The 22,145-nt window shown below is 44.8% G+C and overlaps 1 protein-coding gene across 1 annotated transcript in view; it reads left to right on the forward strand.

The window, feature by feature from the left end:
• TENT4A (terminal nucleotidyltransferase 4A) overlaps positions 1-22,145 on the forward strand; it is a 1,710,012-nt gene that overhangs the window by 1,397,820 nt on the left and 290,047 nt on the right. The window contains exon 13 of the mRNA XM_044065408.1: positions 11,856-11,987. Coding sequence (XP_043921343.1) covers positions 11,856-11,987 — 132 coding nt within the window. The remainder of the gene's footprint in view (positions 1-11,855; positions 11,988-22,145) is intronic.

Below are 22,145 nucleotides of genomic sequence, written 5' to 3' on the forward strand. Positions count from 1 at the left end.
CTTAGCGTGGGAATCAGCCTGACCTTATGGCAACTCCAAACTATTAGAATCATATTTTTCACTTTTTTGTTTGCGTTCTTTTCATCAGATAAGTAAGGTTAATAAACCACAACACAACCAGAGCCTCAAAATAAATATATATTGACCATTTTAGTCTTGTTGTGTTTCAGTTGTAATGTTGGAAGGAGAAGGAGCTATACCAAAACACTCCTTGTGTACTCCCTGCCCTGAGAGGCAGTCACTTGTGTACAGTATTATTGATATCCTAGAGGTCTGTATATTAGGGCATACATTCCATTGAGGATTTCTGGGCACTGTTAATGAATGTTCCCAGTTTTAGCTGTTTAAGCAGATCTTATAGGTGCTGTTTTTTCACCCTCCAATTAAGAACCCTTTTGCTTCAGGAGACTTGCATAATCTGTATAATTTAGAGCCTGTTGTTTCTAGCAGTATTCTAGTCTATTCTAGCACTATTCTTAGTCTAAATTTCTTCCTAGCGACTCCAAAGCTCAAGCCAGTAAGTGTGTGTGTGTGGGGGGGGGGGGGTCTCTCTCACCCCTCCCCCTTAGGTTTCAGTTTTGCTCACCTGATTTATTGTTAGTTGGTCTTGTTTTGGTTCCTGAATCCATTCACATTTTGTTTCCATTTTTCACAGCGACAGAAGCTGATGAAGGATGTTTGTCTCTTTGCCTCCCCCCCCCCCCCCCAATGCTTCATTTTTGTAGGCTGTGTAAGGAGGTTGTGCTAATTAGCTACACAGATCAGTGGGATGTTCATTGTATTGTCCACTGCTGCAGTAATAGTAACTTCATGAAACCTTTGCCACAAAAATCTTAACATCCAGCCCGACTTCCAGACATCTGCATTCTCCACCTACATGGCCAAGTAGACTAACTCCTACATGGATATCAGCACTAGTAGTAGTATGGGATGGATGTTTGCTGTGCAATATTTAGTGCTTTGCTGCTGTAAAATAAGTGCAGATCAATGGACGTCATGCTAGGGATCATTGTTCTGTCAGTTTGGCCTGACTTTGAGAGTTTCCGTGTAATTGCCATCGATAAGGGGAATCGTTCTTTTCCTTGATTACATTGCGTATGTTTATAGCTATTGTTTTTGGCATCAGGTGTAGATGTCAGGTTATTTTTGTAAGTTGCATTTCTTGTACTAAGCAGATCCCACGTAAAGACTTCCACACACACTGTTTGTTCTGATTGGTGCCTATACATAACATCCTTAACCGCCCTCATCATGCTCGCTTTAACCAGAGGACCACTTGCCTAATTAATCCACTTGGTTTCTGAAGTCTTTCAAGCTAGGAATCCATTTACTTTTTTGCAAAATATTTTCTTGAAATCAAACCACTTGTAATTTACAGTATTTGTTAAATGAGGCAAGGTAAAACAATGCAAAATATGAAAGTTCATTAGGCAATGCACTATGCACTGTGTTAGCATCAAAGGTGTATCTGAGCTATCCCGTGATTTACAAGTATGTAGTACACTGCTGGTTTGTGATGTAGAATAATACTTGCAAGTTATGGATTAAATATTTCAAAGCAATTTTAGCTTACAAGACTGAATGTTGGGTAGCAAGCATCAGTGTCAAAATTCTGTCTCTCTCTTTTGTGTATAAGATGGCAGCATTTGTTGGTCACACTGCTTGCATATCAATGCTGGTATAAAAATATTACTAACTCATATGTTTTACTAAACATACATTTATATCCCAGGATGTTTTCACATTACCCACCATGTATAATAACTGCGGTTTGCGCCCCCTACCCGCTAGCATGAGAGTATCACAGTTCATTTTTGCACTACTGTTGTAAATATGGAAAAAGTAATTTGTTTATACGTTTGAGAAACCATTTCCTAATAACACCAGCTCTGTACATCCCATACTGACAATTTCACTGTGCATGTTTAGCAAAGCCTTTCATAGTTTCATAGTTTAGTACTAGGCTATCTGCCCTGGGGCATTTGTAAGCCTAGCCATAGTGATGTGGCTTTTGCCACCCCATGAAATGGTACAAAAATGTACAGAATAAATTTAGAGTACTGTGCCTCTGTCTAGTAGTGACACAATGAAGGTCCCCTTATATAATAGAATTAGTTTACTGTGCCCCTGTCTAGCAGTGACACAGATGTGACCCCTGGGGTAAACTTACGATCTCCCATCCACTCATCAAGATTTCTCTTGAAGAGAGTCAGTGAGGGGCTCTGCCTAATATGAACTGGGATCTTGTTCCAAAGCATGGGAAGCCTCTGGGTTATGAATCTATCCCTCCAGCATGTCCTATTCATACTTGTGCCGAGGTTTAAGTCTTTAGCTCTCGTGGTCCTGATGGATTTGGATTTTTTGAGGTGGAGCATGCCCATCAGATCCTGATTGGACATGGCCTTGTACGTCAGGCAGAGATCACCTCTGAGCAGGCGGTATGCTACTGAATAGAGCTGAAGTTTCTTTAGTCTGGCAGAATAAGACATATGTTGGAGACCCTTGATCCTCTTGGTGAGGTACTTTTGTGGTCTCCCCAGCTGTTGCAAATGCCGGGTGAGGTACATACCAAATGGGGCATTTTACTCAATCATGGGTCTGATGAGGGAGGAGTATAGGGGTACAATGACATCCTTGGATCTGGATGTGAATCCCTTCATGATGAGGTGTGCAAGGTAGAATGTTTTTCTAACCAACGTGGGTGTCAAATGAGAGGTCGCTGTTGACTTGGGTCCCTAGGTCTCTGATTACTTTTTTCGTACTCAGTGGGTTGCTGTCTATGTGATAATTTGTGGGTACTTTGTTTTTCCCAAAGGGGATGACTATACATTTTTTTGCATTTAGTTTAAGGCCGTGACTCCGGCACCAGTTGTCCATTTCTGTGAGGCCTTTTTGTAGGATGTATGTGTCCGCTGGTGTATCGACTATGGCGCCTAGTTTGCAGTCATCTGCGAACTTGGTCAGCCACAACCCTCCCATGTTTGCTTTAACATCTGAGAAATAAATGCCGAACAAGAGGGGTCCCAGGACAGATCCCTGTGGGACACCACTTGTGACTGGCTTTGAGTCTGACATTGCTCCAGCGATTTTAACTTTATGGGTTCTGTCCTTTAGCCAGTTTGCAACCCATCTAGTGACATATAAGGGTTTACGTTTAAGCTGTTGAGCTTATCTATGATGCCTGAGTGGGGTATTGTGTCGAAGGCCTTAGCCAAGTCCAGGTAGGCTGTATGGACTGCTTTGCCCTCATCAATGGCTCTAGTAACTGTTTCGAAAAAGTCAACCAGGTTCAAAAGGCAGGATCTGCCCTTTACAAAGCCGAACTGGGTGGGGTCAAGTGTCTGTAGGTCCTCTATGTCTCTGTTTATGAGTTCCATAATGATTCTTTCCATAGCTTTGCAGACCAGGCTGGTTAAGCTTATGGGGCGGTAATTCCCAGGGTCTGTAGAGGTACCCCCTTTGTGGAGTGGGACCACTGTTGCTGTACGCCAGTGTTCAGGTACATATCCTGAAGTAAGGCTAAGGTTAAATATCATTTTTATGTGCGGGTTTAGCTCCTCTTGGAGTTCACGTAGCACGCATCCCGGGATACCGTCGGGTCCCATTGATGCTGTGTTTTTAGCTTTATTTAGGGCGGTTCTCACTTGGACATCCGAGATGACAGGGAGATTACATTCAGCTGGGATAAGTATTTCTTCTTTTGGGGGTGAGGGAGGGGAGAAATTTGCACTGAACCTGTCAGCCAGAATGTTGGCAATATCTGTGGGTTCAGTATATTTTTTGTTGTTGTGAACTAACTGAGCATATCTGAGGGTTTCCGCCCAGGTTTCTAACATAGCTGAAGAAGGCTTTGTGGTCGTCTTTAGTGTCCTTAGCGATTTTTCTCTCAAAGTTGGCCTTGGATGTTTTTGAGAGAACGTAGTTTTCTGCTAATGTTGATCAGAGATGTCTTCCCTTTATGGGATTTTGCTCTGACGTGCAGTAGCTTCCTTCTTTTGTTATACAATTTGTTAATGGCTGAGGTCCACCAGACAGGATGCTTACCTTTGGTGGAGAGGGACTTGGATTTATTTGGGATTGCATGATCCATGCATTCTTGGAGATGTCCATAGAAAGCATTTGTGAAGGATTCGGCATTGTGGGATGTGGTATCCACTGGCACAGTGGGCTTAAAGGATACCATCTCAAGTCTTAAGAAGAGTGAAGTCTGCTTTTGAAAGGTTTTTCACTGTGGTCTTTTGTGCTGGGGGTGGAGGTGGGATATGTATATCCAGGGTGATTAGTTTGTGGTCAGATCTCACTAGTGAGGGGTATACTTCCGGTGTGGAGCATTTTGTCCCCATGTTTGTGATGATCAGGTCTAGTATATTATCTCCCCTAGTGGGAGAGGTGACTAGTTGTTCCAGTGCATTTGAATTTATGAATTCCAGGAACCTTTGGGCTAGGGTATTGGGGCTAGAATAATGTACCCAATCTATGTTTGGGTAGTTGAAGTCTCCCAGTATGATGGTATTTTGTGATGCATTCATATCCTCCAATGTCTTCAGGAAGGCTGAGTGGGGTTCCTGAGATTGGGAGGGTGGTCTGTAACATGCTACCAGTTGTATAGCAGTTTTGCCTATGGTTAGTTGCACCTGTATGGTCTCTGATGCTTCATGTGTTGCTACTAACCTGGAGGTGTGGATGTCCTTGATGAATATGGACACTCCCCCTCCCTTTGTGGTTCGGCCCGGGTTTTGGGGCCGAAAAGCATGATACGAGATATAGCCTGGGGTGCTCTCAGGAGCCTTGAACCAGGTTTCAGTTACTGCACAGATGTCGATGTTCTCCATGCTGAGGAGTGCATCGAGTGCCTGCATCTTGAGATTTAGACTTCTGGCGTTGAGCAACATTACCCTTAGTTTTTTTCCATTTTTGTTTTGTAAGGAGGTGGGTTTGTCTTTTGAGCCTTGCCTAAAAAAGGCACTATGGGGGTGGTAAGAGCCTTAGCCAATATCCGGAAGCCCAGTGGTGACAGGTGTAAGCCATCCCTTGCGAAGCAGCGTGGCTTGTCCAACATGTCATCCCAGGCAGACAGACTTTGGATCCCCTTAGAATGACACCAGTACTTGAGCCAATTATTAAAGCTGATCATCTTGTCTTTGTATTGTGGCATCATTCTTGGTGAGGGCAAGATGCTGCTCAGGGTCATACCAGCCTGGGCTACATAATCGGAGAGCTCCTCTATGTCTCTTTTCATGTAGTCCAGGGAGGTACGTCTCAGGTCATTCACGCCAGCATGGACAATGACGGAGTCATATTTGTACTTGCTTTGGAGTGACTTGAGTGCGTGTGTTGTGTGGCCGATCCTAGCTCCCGATAGGCAGCTCAGTCACCCTCTCCTTGTTCAGCCTGGTCAGCGGGACATCAGTGTGTCTGACTATAGAGTCACCTATTACTAGTGTATCAGGCATGGTGTTTGGCCGTAAGGGCTGTGATTGGTTGACACACTGATTTATTGAAGTATGTGTTGCATGTGTTTTGTTTTGAGGTGGTGGATTTTTGGATGTCTGCTTTGGGAGCCTCTGTTGTTTTGGTAAGTTTTTTATTAGAGCCTCCGAGTATGTCTTTGTGTTTTTATGTGTTTGGTTTGCAGTTGTGGTAGGTCTATGTGGGACTGGGATTGTTGTGTGTGTGGTTACCATCTCCTCCTGTCTGGTCATGCCAGCCCTGAGTTGAGAGAGTTCAGCCTCCACTTTGGCTATATAGTTGCATCTCTCACATGTATTTGTGTTTCTTGGGAGGAGGAGAGGGTTGTCTGTGTACATGAGACAATTGTAGCACTGTCTCAAGATACCCAGATTGACCAGCTGAACTGGACAGGACGCCAGTAATCTACCACTCGACATGCTAGAACAGTATAAGGAAGTGCTGTACCTTTAAGGGAAGTGGATATTCACAGGGGTGGTAGGTAGATGTAGTGCTTTACTTAGTACGAGAGTGCTTACTTAGTAGAGAAGTATTGAGAACAAGTGCTAGGCTTATAATATAGTGAGTAGTCTGATTATACTAAGAGTAGAGCTTCCTTAAGGGAAATTTTGAAGAGCAGACTTGGCGGAGCCAGAAGAAGTTTAACCTTGTTTAACCAGCGCTGTGCTATGCGCACAATCGCGCAAATGCGGATTTTAAACAGAGAACTTCAAAATAGCTAGAAATGGTCCAAAACAACCAATTACTACAGCTCTTGTGCTGAGGTCACTTCCTACAGGGACAGGTAGGCTGCTCAAGGCTCCCCACTCCCACTGGTGAGCAAAGAAACCTCCTTCTATCCAAGTAAGGTAATGGACAACACAGGAACTACACCACAGCCCAGAATACAGCAATGCCTGTAAACTGTTCTAAACTAGTCGAGGAGAGGCGGGAAAACAAGGATTATTTTTTTTTTTTGATAGAAACACACAGAAAATGCAGAAACAGTGATAAATCAGTTACACAGGCTAGCACACTTTAGTGGGCAGCCTCAACAGTTAAATTAAACAAACAAACTTTCGATCAAATTCGACTAAAAAGTAACTTTAAGTGCAGATTTTAAAATAATGCAGCAAACAGTTAAAAAAAACAGTTCAAGCTTGTTCAGGGTAAGCTACAGAAGCTATTCCAAGTGAAAAAAAGCAAAGATACTTAAATCCAGAAAGTAGTCGCTTTTCTGAGTTCTCTGTAGCTAGGACCACTCTGCAGGACCACGAGGAGCTTGTCTGAGCAGTATAGCCAGAAAAAAAAATGCCCAGAGGCGGATTTTAAACAGGGAACTACAAAAGAGCTAGAAATGGTCCAAAACAACCAATTACTACAGCTCTTGTGCTGAGGTCACTTCCTACAGGGACAGGTAGGCTGCACAAGGCTCCCCACTCCCACTGGTGAGCAAAGAAACTTCCTTCTATCCAAGTATGGTAATGGACAACACAGGAACTACACCACAGCCCAGAATACAGCAATGCCTGTAAACTGGTCTAAACTAGTCGAGGAGAGGCAGGAAAACAAGGATTATTTTTTGTTTTTTGATAGAAACACACAGAAAATGCAGAAACAGTGATAAATCAGTTACACAGGCTAGCACACTTTAGTGGGCAGCCTCAACAGGTAAATTAAACAAACAAACAAACTTTCAATCAAATTCGACTAAAAAGTAACTTTAAGTGCAGATTTTAAAATAATGCAGCAAACAGTTAAAAAAACAGTTCAAGCTTGTTCAGGGTAAGCTACAGAAGCTATTCCAAGTGAAAAAAAAGCAGAGATACTTAAATCCAGAAAGTAGTCTCTTTTCTGAGTTCTCTGTAGCTAGGACCACTCTGCAGGACCAGTGTGTAGATGCCACCATATTGTCTTAATTTTAGGTATGTATCTGCACCCGGATGTTAGAAATTAAACTTTTAAAATATAGAGTATATTTCTTTCAGGAGTAATGAAGAATTCTCCGTTTACGATGAGCATACACCTATTGGATACAGGGGAAGGCTGTAGTTCTGTTGATTATACACTTACAGGAAGCAGTGAGTTAAGCTGAGAACAAAGACCCTCAAAGACTGTCCGAGCCAATGAGGGGAAGGCTTCTCACCTTGGTCAAGGCCACTTTGTCAACCAAGTCTACAGTGGTATACCTTACAAAAAATATGCACATGTAAGAAGGATGTAAGGGAAGAAGTGAACTGTTGGAAGCAAGTAATCTTCCTAGTTTTGATTAAGGATGTTGGATCCAGTAAAGGTGCCTTTGCAGTTCCCAGCCGTGACATCTACAGATTGGACCAGCACCTCTGACATTGCCGCTCATGAGGCTGCTACATGCTTAGATAACATGTCCTTCCAAGCTGAAATCTTCCAGACATCTTTGTTTACAAGCCTCATAGCAGTATCTTCTTCTGATACCCATATTTTGATTTTTGAGGGTGATGACAGCATGCTGTCAGTCTTGGTGTATGAGGTCATTTCTGTTTCAAAAATTGAGGTCAGCAACATCTGCTGACATATGGGGACATCAAAGGCAGTCACCCATAGTTCCATGCCCTAGCCATTCATGCAGTAAATGTCTTCCATTTGCTTCAGCATAAACTAGGTGTGCTTTCTTCCTTTTCTTCCTCTATAGACTTGAAGTTGGCCAGGATATGTTGCACCGAAGTTCTTGCAGCCATCCTTCGAACATAAGTCAATATCAGGGGGACCTAGTCTTAAAAGAAGGCAGAGACCCACACCCTGACAAATCAGGCGTTAATGCAGCAGTTGATGAACTGGCCTATATGGACCAAATGCCCCCCACCCCAAATACCCCCGGTCATGATTCAGACACTGAGAATAACTTATCCTCTGCCTCCTCCACAGAGGGCTTCTTATTTCATAATGCCCTTAACAAAGGTAAAGATATGGCCCTCAAATGGGAGTCTGAGTCTCAGATGCCTAGGGAGGGGAGAGAGCGAGAGACACAGAGGCCTCTTGGGCTTATTGGAGCCAAAGCCCTTTACAATCCCTTCAGTGATAATGCATCTTTAGAACCAGACTCCCAACCCATGCTTCCAGGAAGTTAAATACTTTTTTATTGGGTTGAGATTTCTTGCAAATATCCTTATAAAATCTTTTGCTTTTTCAGTCCATATCCATGACTGTCAACAACAGTCTGTTGGGACTCCAACAAAGAATTCACTTCTGAATGTGAGGGAAAGACACACTTTACTTTTTTGGGAAGAAGGCGTACACCTCTGCCAGTGTGTCCTTCAGGGCTGTCATTTGTGAAACAAACTTATTGAAATGCCAGTGGACCTAAGTTAATTGACAAGGCTGAGAAAATACAAGGCAAACCCTGTGATATACAGTGCTAAACTTCGGCAGCCCACCTTTCCAGGTAGTAAAGCACTTCTTTAAATACAGCTTTGATGGTGGTGATGCATTTTTTGTAGGGCAACAGTGTCAGGGTCAGTGATGAGGAAACATGCCTAGATGAGGAGTGCTTCCCTGGCAGACTATGTTTAAGGACAACTGCAAAAGGAGGATAAAGGCTACAGCAGGAAAAAATAGCAAGATCGAAAAGGAAGCCTGGATGCTTTCTAGGCCAAGCCTTCTAAGAGGTAACTGTTACTATTCAACATGGTTCATCCTTTCAACCCAGACCACTATCCAACTAACTCCCCTGCCTCCTCCAACTCCCACTGAAAAATTGGAGGCTACCTTGTCCTTTTTGTGAAAGAGTGGAGAAGAAAATCACTGAAGATCCATAGATTCTGACCATCTTAGGTAAGAGACTACATTTAATAAAAAAAAAAAAAAAAAATCAAAGTTCTCATGCATTCCAGTCCTGCCATCATTACTAGATGCCTTGCAGCAACAGGTCATAGAGGATGTGCCACAACCGAAGCAGAACAAAGGCTTTTACTTAAGATTATTCCTAGTTCTAAGGAAAGACTATCCTTGGAGGCCAGTCTTTAGACAGGGGCTCTGCGAGATGTCTTCTTTCACATACCCATAGCCATGTTTGGTAGGCAGTATTTGTGGTTCGAAACTGTAGGATCCCACTTCAAATTCAGTTCTTTCCCTTAGTTTGTCTAGTGCGTTCAGTGTGCGTACAAGATGCATGGCTCTAGTTATTGCTTTTTGCAGAAAGAAAGGGATTCATCTCTTCTGGATAATATGCCTAATACAGGAAACAACTCTGAAGGAGACTAGCAGAGCTCTGCATTTTATCCTTTCATGCTTCAAATTTCAGTCTCTGTCTTCTAAAATCCAAGCTGTTGCCCAGTCTGCTCTGCAGGCCCTTCTCCTAGGAGCATTGCTAGGCAATGCAAGTTGGAAAGATGTTTTGCCCCAAGATAAAGGGATCTTTTGTAATAAAATCAACAATGCCCCAGGATAGTTCCACTCCATCACACAGAGTGTTTAAGGTTAGTGGGAGTCTGTGGCTTTCTCCAACCTGAATGTCCCCTAACCAGGCTACACGTGAGGAAGGTCTGTGGTACCTAAGTGGATGGAGTCAACATGTACACACTGTGTAGTGCTCCATCATCTTTCTACCTTGTATCAAAAAAGAGCTGTCTTGGTGGGAAACAGCAAGTAGATCTAAGCCTAGAAGTCCCTTTCATATTGGTGCCTGGTACCCAGACAGTAACCTAGACTCTTCATCTTGATCCCATAGTCTCAGTCAAGGATTTCTTTTGGACCAGGGGACTCAGGACCAGTTAAAAAAGCAACACAGTATGAAGGCAGTGGTTGTTAGCTGCAAAGACCCGGAAATAGGTTTGGAAACCTCACATTTTGCACAGCCTCAAAGACAACACAACAGTAATGTACATCAACAAAGAGGAGAAGATATGTTCCTATCCTGTATGCAGGCTAGCCATGGCAGCATAGTTTCTGACACCAGAGACAGGCTTGACCATGAGGGCAGCCTGCATCACTTGGGGATCCCATTCAGAAGACTGAAAGACCAAAAGACTGAATCTCAAAATACCTAAAACTCAAAATATTGAAAAAATTTTTAATGCAGGGGACAAGCCGTCCTGGACCCATTATGTGGTGGCAGCACCCCCACACCCCCTGCTATTTATATATACCAACGACAAGATTGCATAACACTGGATAAGGGGCAAATTCCATCCTTCAATATTTTGAGCTTTAGGTGTTTTGAGATTCCGTCTTTTGGTCTTTCAGCCTTCTGAATGTGACCCCCCCCCCTAGGGCATCATGTTGACACATCAGTTAAGCAGAACAGAAACATACGCTGTTAATGGATGTTGAAGATTTGACTGGAGCTGTTCCATAGGTGAGGTGGGGTATGTTTTGTTTCTCCAGAAAATAGACAACTGCAGTTTTACAATGGCATCTTTTCAGGGGACCTAGGCACCATATGCCTTCTCCGTCAGGTGGGCAGGTCTATTTCTGTACTTTTCTCCATTCCCAAGGGAGGGGTCTGAGGTAGACTAAATTATAGACTAATTATAGACTATTAGACATTATAGCCTATAGTGGGTGGTCACAGTGTTGCAGTGGTTAGCATTGCCACCTCACAGCAAGAGGTTCTCTGCTTCGATCCTCGGCGGGGGGTGCCTTTTGTGCGGAGTCTACATGTCCTCCCTGTGGTAGTGTGGGTTTCCTCCGGGTGCTCCGGTTTCCTCCCACATCCCAAAGACATGCTGTAGGTGGATTGGACACACTAAATTGACCCTAGGTGTGTGTGTGCGTGCCTTCTGTGGAAGGTTGGGTGCCAGGCTGGCAACTCGACACCGTAAAACTCCACTGCCAGTCATGAGCGGACAGGTGATCCACTGTGGCGATCCCTAACCGGGAAAAGCCGAAAGAAGAAGACATTGTAGTCTGTAGTAGTGTATAGTATTATAGATATAGACATTATATACTAATATCTCCTTTAGTGTAGGGTGGATTTTGCCACAGTCATCCTGCAGGGCCTCTTACAACCCACTCCTCTGGTCTAGTAACCACATGATTCATAAATATTGAAAATTTTTCCAAAAAGTACAGAATCAGAAATGGTCAAAAGTAATGGACAAAAGCCCCAGTTTAGGGGCATGCTTTCAATGTTGGTACTACAGACCACGGATTAACATATGTTTTATGAAGTAAAATAACACTAATACCATTATTTTTCGATTGTAGTCTTATCTACCAACCTCTCTCAGAACAAAATATTAAGTTTTAAGAGGGACAGTTTAACATTTTGAGCCAATAATAGGGGAAACTTGAGAGGTATGTTAACTGTTGTACTGCTGCAGGCATCGTTCTGTCAAAAATATGTTGTAAGGTATGCCCAAAACAACTGTAATTGGTCTTGCCTCTTTGTAAGCATACCTTTTTAAATGTTGCACTTTTTCTTTTCTAAGGATTCTGATACACCACCCAGTACAACGCCAAATGTTCATCAGTTAAACATCTTGCTAGCTCCACCAATGGCTCCTTTAACTCCAGTTCCACCAGCCTTGACCGGGGCTGTGCTGATGACTGCAAATAATCTGGTAAGCAATCTTTCATTGAACTTTGTTATAGTTTTGCAAAGTTGCTGAACTGCTCATTGTGCAGCAGCTGAGCAGTAAAGCTGAAAGGTGGCTGAAACTTACATTTTGACATCATGAACCATGGACTTTTTCTTTCTGGTAGCCAAAATTATTGTTCTGTATTTTCATCTGATTATTTTGTATTTACTGATGTCTTTTTATATCACTGTTGCAGTATTCTTCACTGTAGCAATCTCCTGCCAAGGATAGCCCAACCTCCAGCCAGTATACTAAATCCTTTAGATCTTGTATGCACCATGCGTTACATGTATGCTCCCAGTTCAGGACGTAAGGCATAATGGTGACATAAGGACACAGTTACCCAGAACTTCTTTGCCGACAGTCTGAACACCATCATTGCTCGTCAGTCTGAATGCCCTTTTGCCAGATAAGTTCCTTTGTTGGGGTCTTTTTTCTTTTGGTCTTATTGTTTTTTGGTTGACGAGTTCATGTCATCCAAGAAAGGAAAATGCTAGTGTGGGAGGCAGATTCCCTATAAGGATAATGAACAGTGTTTTTTTTTTTTTTTTGTCCAGGTGCTTCCCATGACCATACGTCCTGTAGCATTTGTATGCGTTTGTGCCTAAGATGGTTAGAAGTCTGTTGTTTTCCCTGGCTATCTGTCTTGAGAACCAGCAGCTTAAACTGTTAGGCCATGGTAGCATGGTGGAATCTTCTAATCTCGAAGTACCATTAAGTAAAAAGGCCAAGAAATCTCTACCAATTCTTTAGTGCTCCAGCCTCCATTTGATGTTTTTATAGAAGCAGGTGATAGCTCTGTAGGCTGTCCAGTGTCTTATGTGATTCCTCTGCTGTGACACCATCAGAAGCCTACATGGATCCTTTCTTTCGCACATCCTTAGAGGCTTTGCAAGCCTCTGCTCTGGACGTCAGGATGAACCATGGTTGATAATCTCGGAGGGCTTTAGAGGGATTCTGCAGATTCTGGTTAGGGAAGAGGTTCTGGGTACGCCTATTGAATCTCATGAAGGTTTGGAACCCCCAGTGTTTGTTAGGGCTGATGTCCCTACTAAGAAAAAGCAGAAGACTAAACATGCTTCTGGTAGTAGCAAATTACATAGAAAAAATGGGAATTGGGGGAACAATACATTGCGAATCCTGTTTTGGAGGAGGAATGAGGTTTAAAGGCAGGATTTGAATGAGCTATATGGTGTTTGACTGACAGTGGCTGGATAGATTATAAGTGATGTTATAATGTTTGCAATTAAAAATGTCATCATGGTTTGTTTTCATTTATATAAATGCATGATTGCATGTGTCATAAGTAATAATTTAATAAAGACGTTTCTTTTCTTCTTCTTTTTTTTTTTTTTTTTAAGTATACTTCTGTATGCCCTAAGGATCCTTGGGAATGGCCGGAGTTTGCTCAGGGCCTGTTCAGTACCTTAATGGTGCCGAAGCCTCTATAAGGGGTTTCTTTGTCTACCCCTCTTGGATGACTCCTTCCGAATGGGCTAAGGTACCCCAATTCCTCAGATGAGGATTCAGAGTCTTATGATGTGTTCTTGTCTGACTCTTCCCAGATGCCTTCACCTTTGGTTTATGGTTCTGATGAAGAGTTTTAGTCCCGAGTCTCCTTTTGAGGAATTGTCTTTTGAAGACACTATAGTGAGAATGATGGAATACTTTAAGTGGGATTCATAAGTGTCTGATGTCCAGAAATGTATTATGAGCTGTTCCAGGTGGACACTCCTAAACCTTCTGCAGTACCGCCTGTGTTGGCTGCTTTAATAGACACCTTTATAGCTGCATCTAAGTTGCATGATTCTCAGGCTCCTGCTCCTAAGAAACCTCACAGGTTCTGTAAGGTTCCTGAGGATTGTTAATTCTTAAGTGTCCGTCTGCTGACCCTACTGTGGTGTCAGTCTCCTCTGACAGGCCTTCCAAACTTTTGTCCTCTTCCAAGCATCTGCCTTCAGATAGTGTTAGCAGAGCAATGGAGAGAATTGGTAAGAAGGTTTATACTGCTTCTATTCTGGCCTTTCAGGCCATCAGTTACCAGACCTGCATGACCAGGCTTGTCAGGTTCTTTCCAACCTCCCTAATTCTGAGGCAAAATCTTGTGCTCTTTCTATTTTGGGTTCTACCTCTTAGGTGGCTCTTCACTGTATCAAGTGTAGCTACAATGCTGCTGATGCCTCTTCCAGAGCTGCTGCCTTTGGGTCCGTCATGCGATCTTATTGTTGGGTTTGCTTGCAGTCATTACCTGAAGACAATTAAGGCAAAGTGTGGATGCTCCTTTGGATAATAAAAATCTCTTTGGGACTGCTGCTGCTACTATGTTTAACTTTCTTCAAGAAAAAGGTAAGGCTTTGCAAGACCTTAAACATATTGTTGTGTCTCCTATTACTAAGTTCCCGAGGAATTATCCCACTAGGCCTGCCTTTGTTTGGAGGCAGCCTTGTCAGGCCACTAAAGGCAGGAAGAGTCATAGGAGAGCTCCTCCTGCTGTGTCTTCTCAGGCTTCTGTTGCCCAGAAGCCTCCTTTATCTGACAAGCCTGCTTCTGTTTGACATCTTGCCACCCCTACTCTTTGGCCAGGGTCCCTTTTCTCTGTTGTCTTCAAACTGGCATCTCATCACCTAGAATTCTTGGGTTCTCGCTGTCATCTGTCGGAGTTACTTCATGATGGGAAGTCTCTCCCTCTTTTTTTTCAGGGATTCCCCAATGTCCTCTGGAACAAATTCCTCATTTCTTAGAGGTCCTCAAGTCCCTGGTGGACCAGGAAACTATTCCTCCAAAGACCAAATCACCACTGTAACAGCTACAAACAAATGCAATCTGAGAGTCATGCTGCTCAACAGTAGGTCTAAATCTCAAAATGCACTCACTCAAAGCACTCCTTAAAATGGAGAACATCTACATTTCTGCTGTAACAGAGATCTGGTTTAAGGCAGCAGAAAGCACCCTTACACTACCAGGCTATAACTCATTCCACACCTGTCAGCCCCAGAACGTGGACCGAAGCTCCAAAGACAGTGTTTCCATATTCATAAATGATGCACACACCTCCAGACTGGTAGCCCAACGTTACATATCAGAGATGCTTCAGGTGCAGCTAACATTGGGTAAGACAGCGATTCAGGTCCTAGCCTGCTATAGGTCCCCAACCATTACCCAAGACTCATACTCCACATTTCTAAGCACCCTGGAGAATATTAGGGACCAACCTAACACTCTTGTGCTGGGCAGCTTCAACTACCCCTCCATTAAGCTTCAACTACCCCTCCATTAAGTGGGAAAAATACTCATCTACCAATACATTTGCCCAACATTTCCTGGAATTCATTAATTCCAATGCCCTGGACCAGCTCCTTCTTACCCCCCCCCCCCACTAGAGGTAGCAACATCCTTGACCTGGTCATTACTAACATAGGTGACCGTTACTCTATACCTGGTTAGATCGAACCACAAACTAATCACCTTGGAAATCCACACACTTTGCACAGCTCCCCCTCGCAAAGGTGACTACCATGAAAAACTTCTCCAAAGCTAACTTTAGGCTCCTAAAAAAATAGGTTGCTAATTTCACGGCAACCATGCAATTGGAGAAAGCTGCATGACCGACATATCCTATACGAACACGTACACAAATGCATGGATCTCACCATACCCAATAGAACCAAGATGCTCTCTTCCAAAAAAAAGGAAGCCAATCTGGTGGTCCCCTGCCATAAACAAACTCTTCAACAGGAGAAGGAAACTGATGCGAAATAAAGTGAAGTCCCAAGACTGGAAAATCTTCCTTATCAGCCTCAACAAAAAGTTGAGATCCCTCATCAAATCTTCTAAAGCTAGCTATGGAAACAGAATTGCAGTAGGTAGTAAAGACAACCACAAGGCCTTCTATAGTTATGTAAAAAATCTCCACGGCAATACCCAGATTTTCTCAGACCTGTTGCACAATGGCACCTCCTATACCGTGCCAACAGATATTGCTGATATACTGGCCAACTGATTCAGTGCCAGCTTTACCTCACTTCCCCCCCCCACCACCACCAAAGGACCAGTCACAATACCAGTAGATTGCCAGGCACCCAGTATTACTGCTGCACAGGTTAAAATAGCACCATCCAAGGCCCAGAATACAGCCTCTATGGGACCTGACAATATCCCTGGCTGTGTTCTACATGAACTACGGTGTGAACTGGCACCTCACCTGTGTGCCCTGTTCAATCGCAGCCTCACCTCAGGCTTTGTCCCTACCGATTGGCACACTGCTACAGTCATCCCTCTCCACAAAGGAGCGACTACAGACCCTGGGAACTATTGCCCCATTAGCCTGACAAGTCTGATATGCAAAGCTATGGAACGCATCATCATGGACCTAATAAACGAAGATGTAGGAAATCTCCAAACTCTGGATCCCACACAGTTTGGTTTTGTGAAGAATAGATCATGGCTGCTCAACCTGGTCAACTTCTTTGAGTCAGTCACCAGAGCTGTGGATGAAGGCAAGGTGGTTCATACAGCTTACCTTGATCTGGCCGAGGCCTTTGATACCATTCCCCACTCAGGAATCATAGAAAAACTGACTAAGCTAGGCATCGACCTCTGTATCACTAGGTGGGTTGCAAACTGGCTCACGAATAGAACCCACAGTGTAAAAGTAGCTGACTCCAAGTCAGACTGCAGACCAGTCACGTGTTGAGTCCCACAGGGTTCAGTCCTGGGTCCTCTCCTGTTTAGTATCTACTTTTTTGAAATCCAGGCCAACACGAATGAACTCTGGGCTGGCATTACCACATCGATGGTAGTACACTGAACACAGAAAGCGTCCTAACAAATCTTGGAACAGAGGGTGACAGAAACCTTTCTTTTGACGACCACATTGCCCCTGTGGTCAAAGTCCTTCTATGTGGCACATGTCATTACTAAGGGTTTTGCATCCAGGAAGAAAGAGGTCATTGTCTCCCTCTACTCTTCCCTCATTAGGCCAGTCGAGTACAATGCCCCGTTTGGCTTGTAGCTCACTAGACACCTGCAACAACGGGAGAGGTCGCAAAAGTACCTCACAAAAAGAATCTTGCGCTTTAAACACTTGTCCTTTATGGACAGACTCAAAAAATTCCAACTATTCTCTCTCTCATATCGCTTACTTAGAGGTGATTTCTGCTTGACTTACAAAGCCATGTCTGACCCAGCTGTGTTAGAAATGCTACATCTAAAGATATCCCAATCCCTCCACACTACACGCTCCAGAGATCTCAACCTCATTACCACAATCAACAGAACAAGCTGGAGGGACAGGTTCATAACCCAGAGACTGCCCATGCTATGGAATAGACTTCCCATATATGTCAAGCAGAGCGCCTCACTGGCCCTCTTCAAGAGAAATCTTGATGATTGGATGGGAAATAGAAAATTCAGTGTGGGGATCTCTCCAGTGGCTCTACTCGACAGAGGCAGTGGGAACTAAAGTTGGGTGGCACGATGCCAGAGTAATCCTATGGGCTAGGCTTGTAAAGGCTCCAGGGTTATTAGCCTAGTACACACCTATGAAACCTGTTCCTCCTTCCCAAGTAGGAAAACAATGTTACTCCAGGATGTTCCTGATCCCTCGAAAGTGTGGCACTTGGAGACTTATTGTGGATCTCTCCTTGTTTAAGGTTCCTCCTTTTTAGATGTTGGCTCTTCAAACCCTGTTTCCTCTTTGAATACCCCAGGCCTTTCTGGTGTCCTTGGATAGGATGCTTACCTTCATTTTATTCACCTACTTTTCAGGAAGTTTAAGTTTCTATGTTTCTTCCTCTCATTTTTAGTTCTCTAGTTTGCTTTTTGGCCTCTCTACTGCCCCAAGGGTATTCACAAAATGCTTAGCTCCTCTGATTGCCTTTTGAAGGCTCCATGGCATTCAGATACCAGATGTGGAGTTGACCAGATCTCTACTTCAGAGTTTGAGATTCACTATCAACTTCCAAAAGTCTGTCTTGACTTTGTCTAAGGATTATGTGTATCTGGGTTGCAGATTCAGACAGTGCTAATGTTTGCCTCACTTCTACATCCAAAAGTTCTGTTCTTGACCATTTTCTTTCTTTCTCTTCTTCCTCTGCTGCTGTTCCAGCCAGAGAGTTTCTTCGCGCCTGAGAATTCATGGTGTCTTCTATTCCAATGCTCTCTTGCCAGACTGCACATGCAGGAACTTCAGTGGTACCTCAACTCGGATGTTCTTCGTGTTTCACTGTTGCAGTCATTACATTTGGGTTATCTGCTTGCAGGTAGCCCTCAGTCGGCCTGATTAACAAAGTCTTGGGTCCTGCGTCGGTTGCTGTCCCTTCTTCCATGACGTCAGGTCGTCAAGGGTATAAAACATGCAGCCAACGCCATTGCATCAGTCTTTCTTGCCGTGCGATGCCCGAAGCAGAAGCAGTTTGCAAGTGCCGGTCGGCCAACTCCTGAAATTTTCGTTTTCGAGTTTCAGAACCGAAGTCTTCAACTAAAGCTAAGTACGCTGTTGGGAAAACTTTTTCTTGCTCCTTACTGATGTCAATAAAAGTTAATAATTGCATTACTTGTGGAAAGCAAATACCTCATAAAGATTTTCATTCGTACTGTATTCCTTGCCTAGGCCCAGACCACGACGTACCTTGCTGTCAGTTTTGTGCTTTATTTAATCAGCACACTATCCATCGTCGGTATTTTTCTGACTCTAAATATATAAATATTTCGGTTCTCGGTTTAATTATCCAGAAATGTCGTCGGTTAGCCATCCGACTACCGGAATTCAAAAAAAACACAAAGATAAAGACAGAGACAGGCCACCGAGGTCCAGAACTGCCGACGACGCTTCTGCTAAGCCAGTCACCAGTTCGCCGGTACTCAGTGAGGCGCTTTTGCAGCCCCTGATACCCGCTACTTCTGATTCGCAGGCCTCTACGGAGACCCATTCAGAGTCTAGTATGCCATGAGATGCTTCAACTATGGAACCCGCGGATGTCTCTACATAGGGTGGGTCAGGAGCCGCTGTGCAGGCACTGGCTTCTGAGGGTATAATGTGAGAGTGTTCAATCTCGCCTTTGTTCTTACACATGGGTTCGGAGCCGATCCTCGGCTCCGTGCCGGCTGACTGCAAGCTCTGCATCGAGAAGAAGCTCGAGGACATCTAATACCCACAATCCCCCTCTGCCTTTACCTCAGATCTAGTTTGCCGCTGCTGCATACGCATCGCTGGAGACTAGCTCGAGGCTTTACAGATAAGATTTTTATCTATTCTGTTTAAATTTCAGAAATTTCTTTCAATCTAGTTACTTAAAGTATAAGAGTTAGGTGTGTGAGTGGATTAGGAATTCTCGGTACCTTAGAATAAGTTTAACTTAGTTAACTTTCGGGTATAGAGTTTTTCGGGGCCTACCACCCCTACTTGGACACTTGTGACTAGAAACTTGTTGTAGTCTTGCTTTTAGGCAGTTATCACGGATTTGACATTTTTGACTAAAAACTTGTGGTAGTCTTGTTTTTAGCTATTATCAAACGGACTCTTATTACCGGATTTGACACTGTTACTGGATTTGACTTTTTACTGGACTGGACTGTCTCTTTCATTTGTCAGTATGTCTGAGAAGATAAAATCTGGCTTTAAACGTTGTCAGTGTGGCCAAAAAATGTCGGTCACAGACAACCACAGTTCCTGTGTCTACTGTCTTGGCCCTCTCCACTTACAAGAGGACTGCTCTATTTGTCACTCTTTTAGTGGGAGGGTCATGACAGATAGGCGCAGGAAACTGATGGATAGAGGATTGCTGAAACCCTCTTTCCAGGAGGCTCTGGATGCTTCAGACCAGGCATCCAAGTCTTCGAAGGGGTCAAAGGCGTCGGAGCCAAAGTCATCGGCTCCGAGCTCTTCGAGTCTAGTTAGATCACCGGTTCCACAGACTTCGGGGCCGAGTGTTCAACTGTTGGCAGTTCCCGAGCCTCGAGTCTTGGAACCGGTGACGGAGCTCCCTCCACCGACTCTGTTGAGGTCGGCTCCGTCTTCGATCCCTTCGACTCGTTCTTCTAGGGCCCTTTCCAACACCGACGTGGACCGTGTGGTGCAGAAACTTATGGAGCATACGGCCCTGTCCAAGCTTATTTCGGTCTCCTCTCAGTTGATGTCGAGACTTGAAGGCCTGCCACTATCTCCATCTGTTCCTCCTCCGAGACCTGTTCAGTCTTCGGAGCCGGAAGAAGCTGACCTGATGATTGTGGAGCCCTCTGTGCCAGAACCGTCTTTTTCTCGGTCTGCACCGTTTACCTCGACTCCATCCGATCCGGTACCGGAGTCTCGGGGCCGAAGATCTGTCCTTGGTTCCGGGACCGAGAGTCGGACCGATGTTTCGGTTCCGACGCTCCCTCTCGGGGCCTCGGCACGGATCGATTCGGTTCCGTCCTCGGGGTCGGTGCCTTCGGCTCCTGTTTCGGGGATTCTTCCGAACCGGGGGATACCTCGACTCGGGACCCGGGGGCCTTAGACCTCATGAGGAAGGTGTTGTCTACCCAGACAACCACATCAGCAGGTACAGCTTCTCCTCCCCGCAAAGGACCGTTATCCTCCTCTGCACCCACGGCCACGTCCAAGCGTCGGGCACCAGTGTCTCTGCCACCCCTGGAGGGTGCCCCCTCTTCCTCGGAGGCTTCTTCGGATGCTCCCCACGAAGAAGTTCCTAGGAAAAGACTGTGTAAGAGGAGACACTTGGATTCTCCACAAGAATCCTTGACATCTGATACTGACTTAGATGAGTCAGAAGGGTCCCCTAAGTCGCCTTCAGAGGATGTCTCTTTTTCTGACATCTTGGAGATCCTTAAACAGAGAGGTGACTGGCAAGCCCTCCCCCCTTCTGAGGATGAGTCAGTTTTGCTGAAGGCATTTGGTGCCCGTCCTTCCTCCTCCTGGGTCACTCCGCCCTTTGATGAGTTAATGGAATTGATTGCTCGAAGGGCGTGGGAGACTCCTGACATGGTGGAACCAGTCCCTAGGAAGCCAAATAAGTACATCACGGCACCACAGGACAAAGCTTACCTCACCAAAGGAGTTCCAGTAGACGCCATGGTGGTGGCAGCGGCTACGAAAAAGGAGATGTCGGAGTCTTCCTCATCTGTCCATCCGCCTAATAAAGATTCTAGGACCATGGACAGATACGGGAAGCGCATTTTCAGTTCAGTGGCTTTCTCTATGCGTTCCCTGAACTATTTGACTCATTTTACACGTTTACAGAGGGATCTAGTCAAAGAGTTGGGAGATACCCTCCAGGGTGCTACAGATGCCGCTGTCTCAGAGAAAGTTACAGCGCATCTCAACACCCTTACGTCCATTGTGAACTCGTCCATGAGGCTGATATCCTATGCAGCCGAAGGATCGAGTAGGGCAGCGGCTTCAGCGATTGCTCTTCGTAGGCAATCCTGGATGCGCTTATGTTCATTTGCGGAAGCCTTCAAGTCTTCCTTTACTAACGCCCCATTTGACGGAGCCACACTTTTTGGCCCTAAAGTAAAGGAGACCCTTACCCGGTGTGAACAGGAGGGAAAGACTCTGTCTGCTGTCGGAGTCCGTTTTTCCACCCCTTCCAGACCGTACCCCAAAGGGCAACGTGGTGGGAAAATGTGGTTTCGAAAACCCCAAGGATCTTTCCCAAACACACACAGGGTGATGCCCCCTCTAGAGGCAGAGGGGGGGCAGAGGTGGAAGACGCCGCTCTGGCGGCAGAGGGGGTCCGCAAAACCAAGGTGACAGGGATAACCTCCCTGGCAAACCTTTTCAGCACTCCTGAGAGGAGGCCCGACTGTCCTGCTCTGGAGGCAGTCGGGGGTCGCTTAGCTTTATACCCTCAGGCCTGGCTAAACCTTTCCTCAGACAATTGGGTAAAAAGCGTTGTTACCAGAGGTTACAAAATCCCATTTCTATCCACCCCCATTCCAAAAAGAAAGCTCCCAGATGTACCACCCCATCTGCGAGAGCCAGCAGCTACAGAAATTTCAAAGCTGCTAGAAAAAAAGAGTCATCCAACCAGTCCCAGCGGACCAAATAGGATTCGGAACTTACTCAAGGTTCTTTTAGTTCCAAAGAAAACAGGGGACTGGAGGCCAATTCTGGACCTAAGCCATCTCAACACCTTTGTCAAG

This window comes from Protopterus annectens, chromosome 3.part0, assembly GCF_019279795.1.
Source record: "Protopterus annectens isolate FY-2018-M chromosome 3.part0, PAN1.0, whole genome shotgun sequence".
NCBI lineage: Eukaryota > Metazoa > Chordata > Ceratodontiformes > Protopteridae > Protopterus > Protopterus annectens.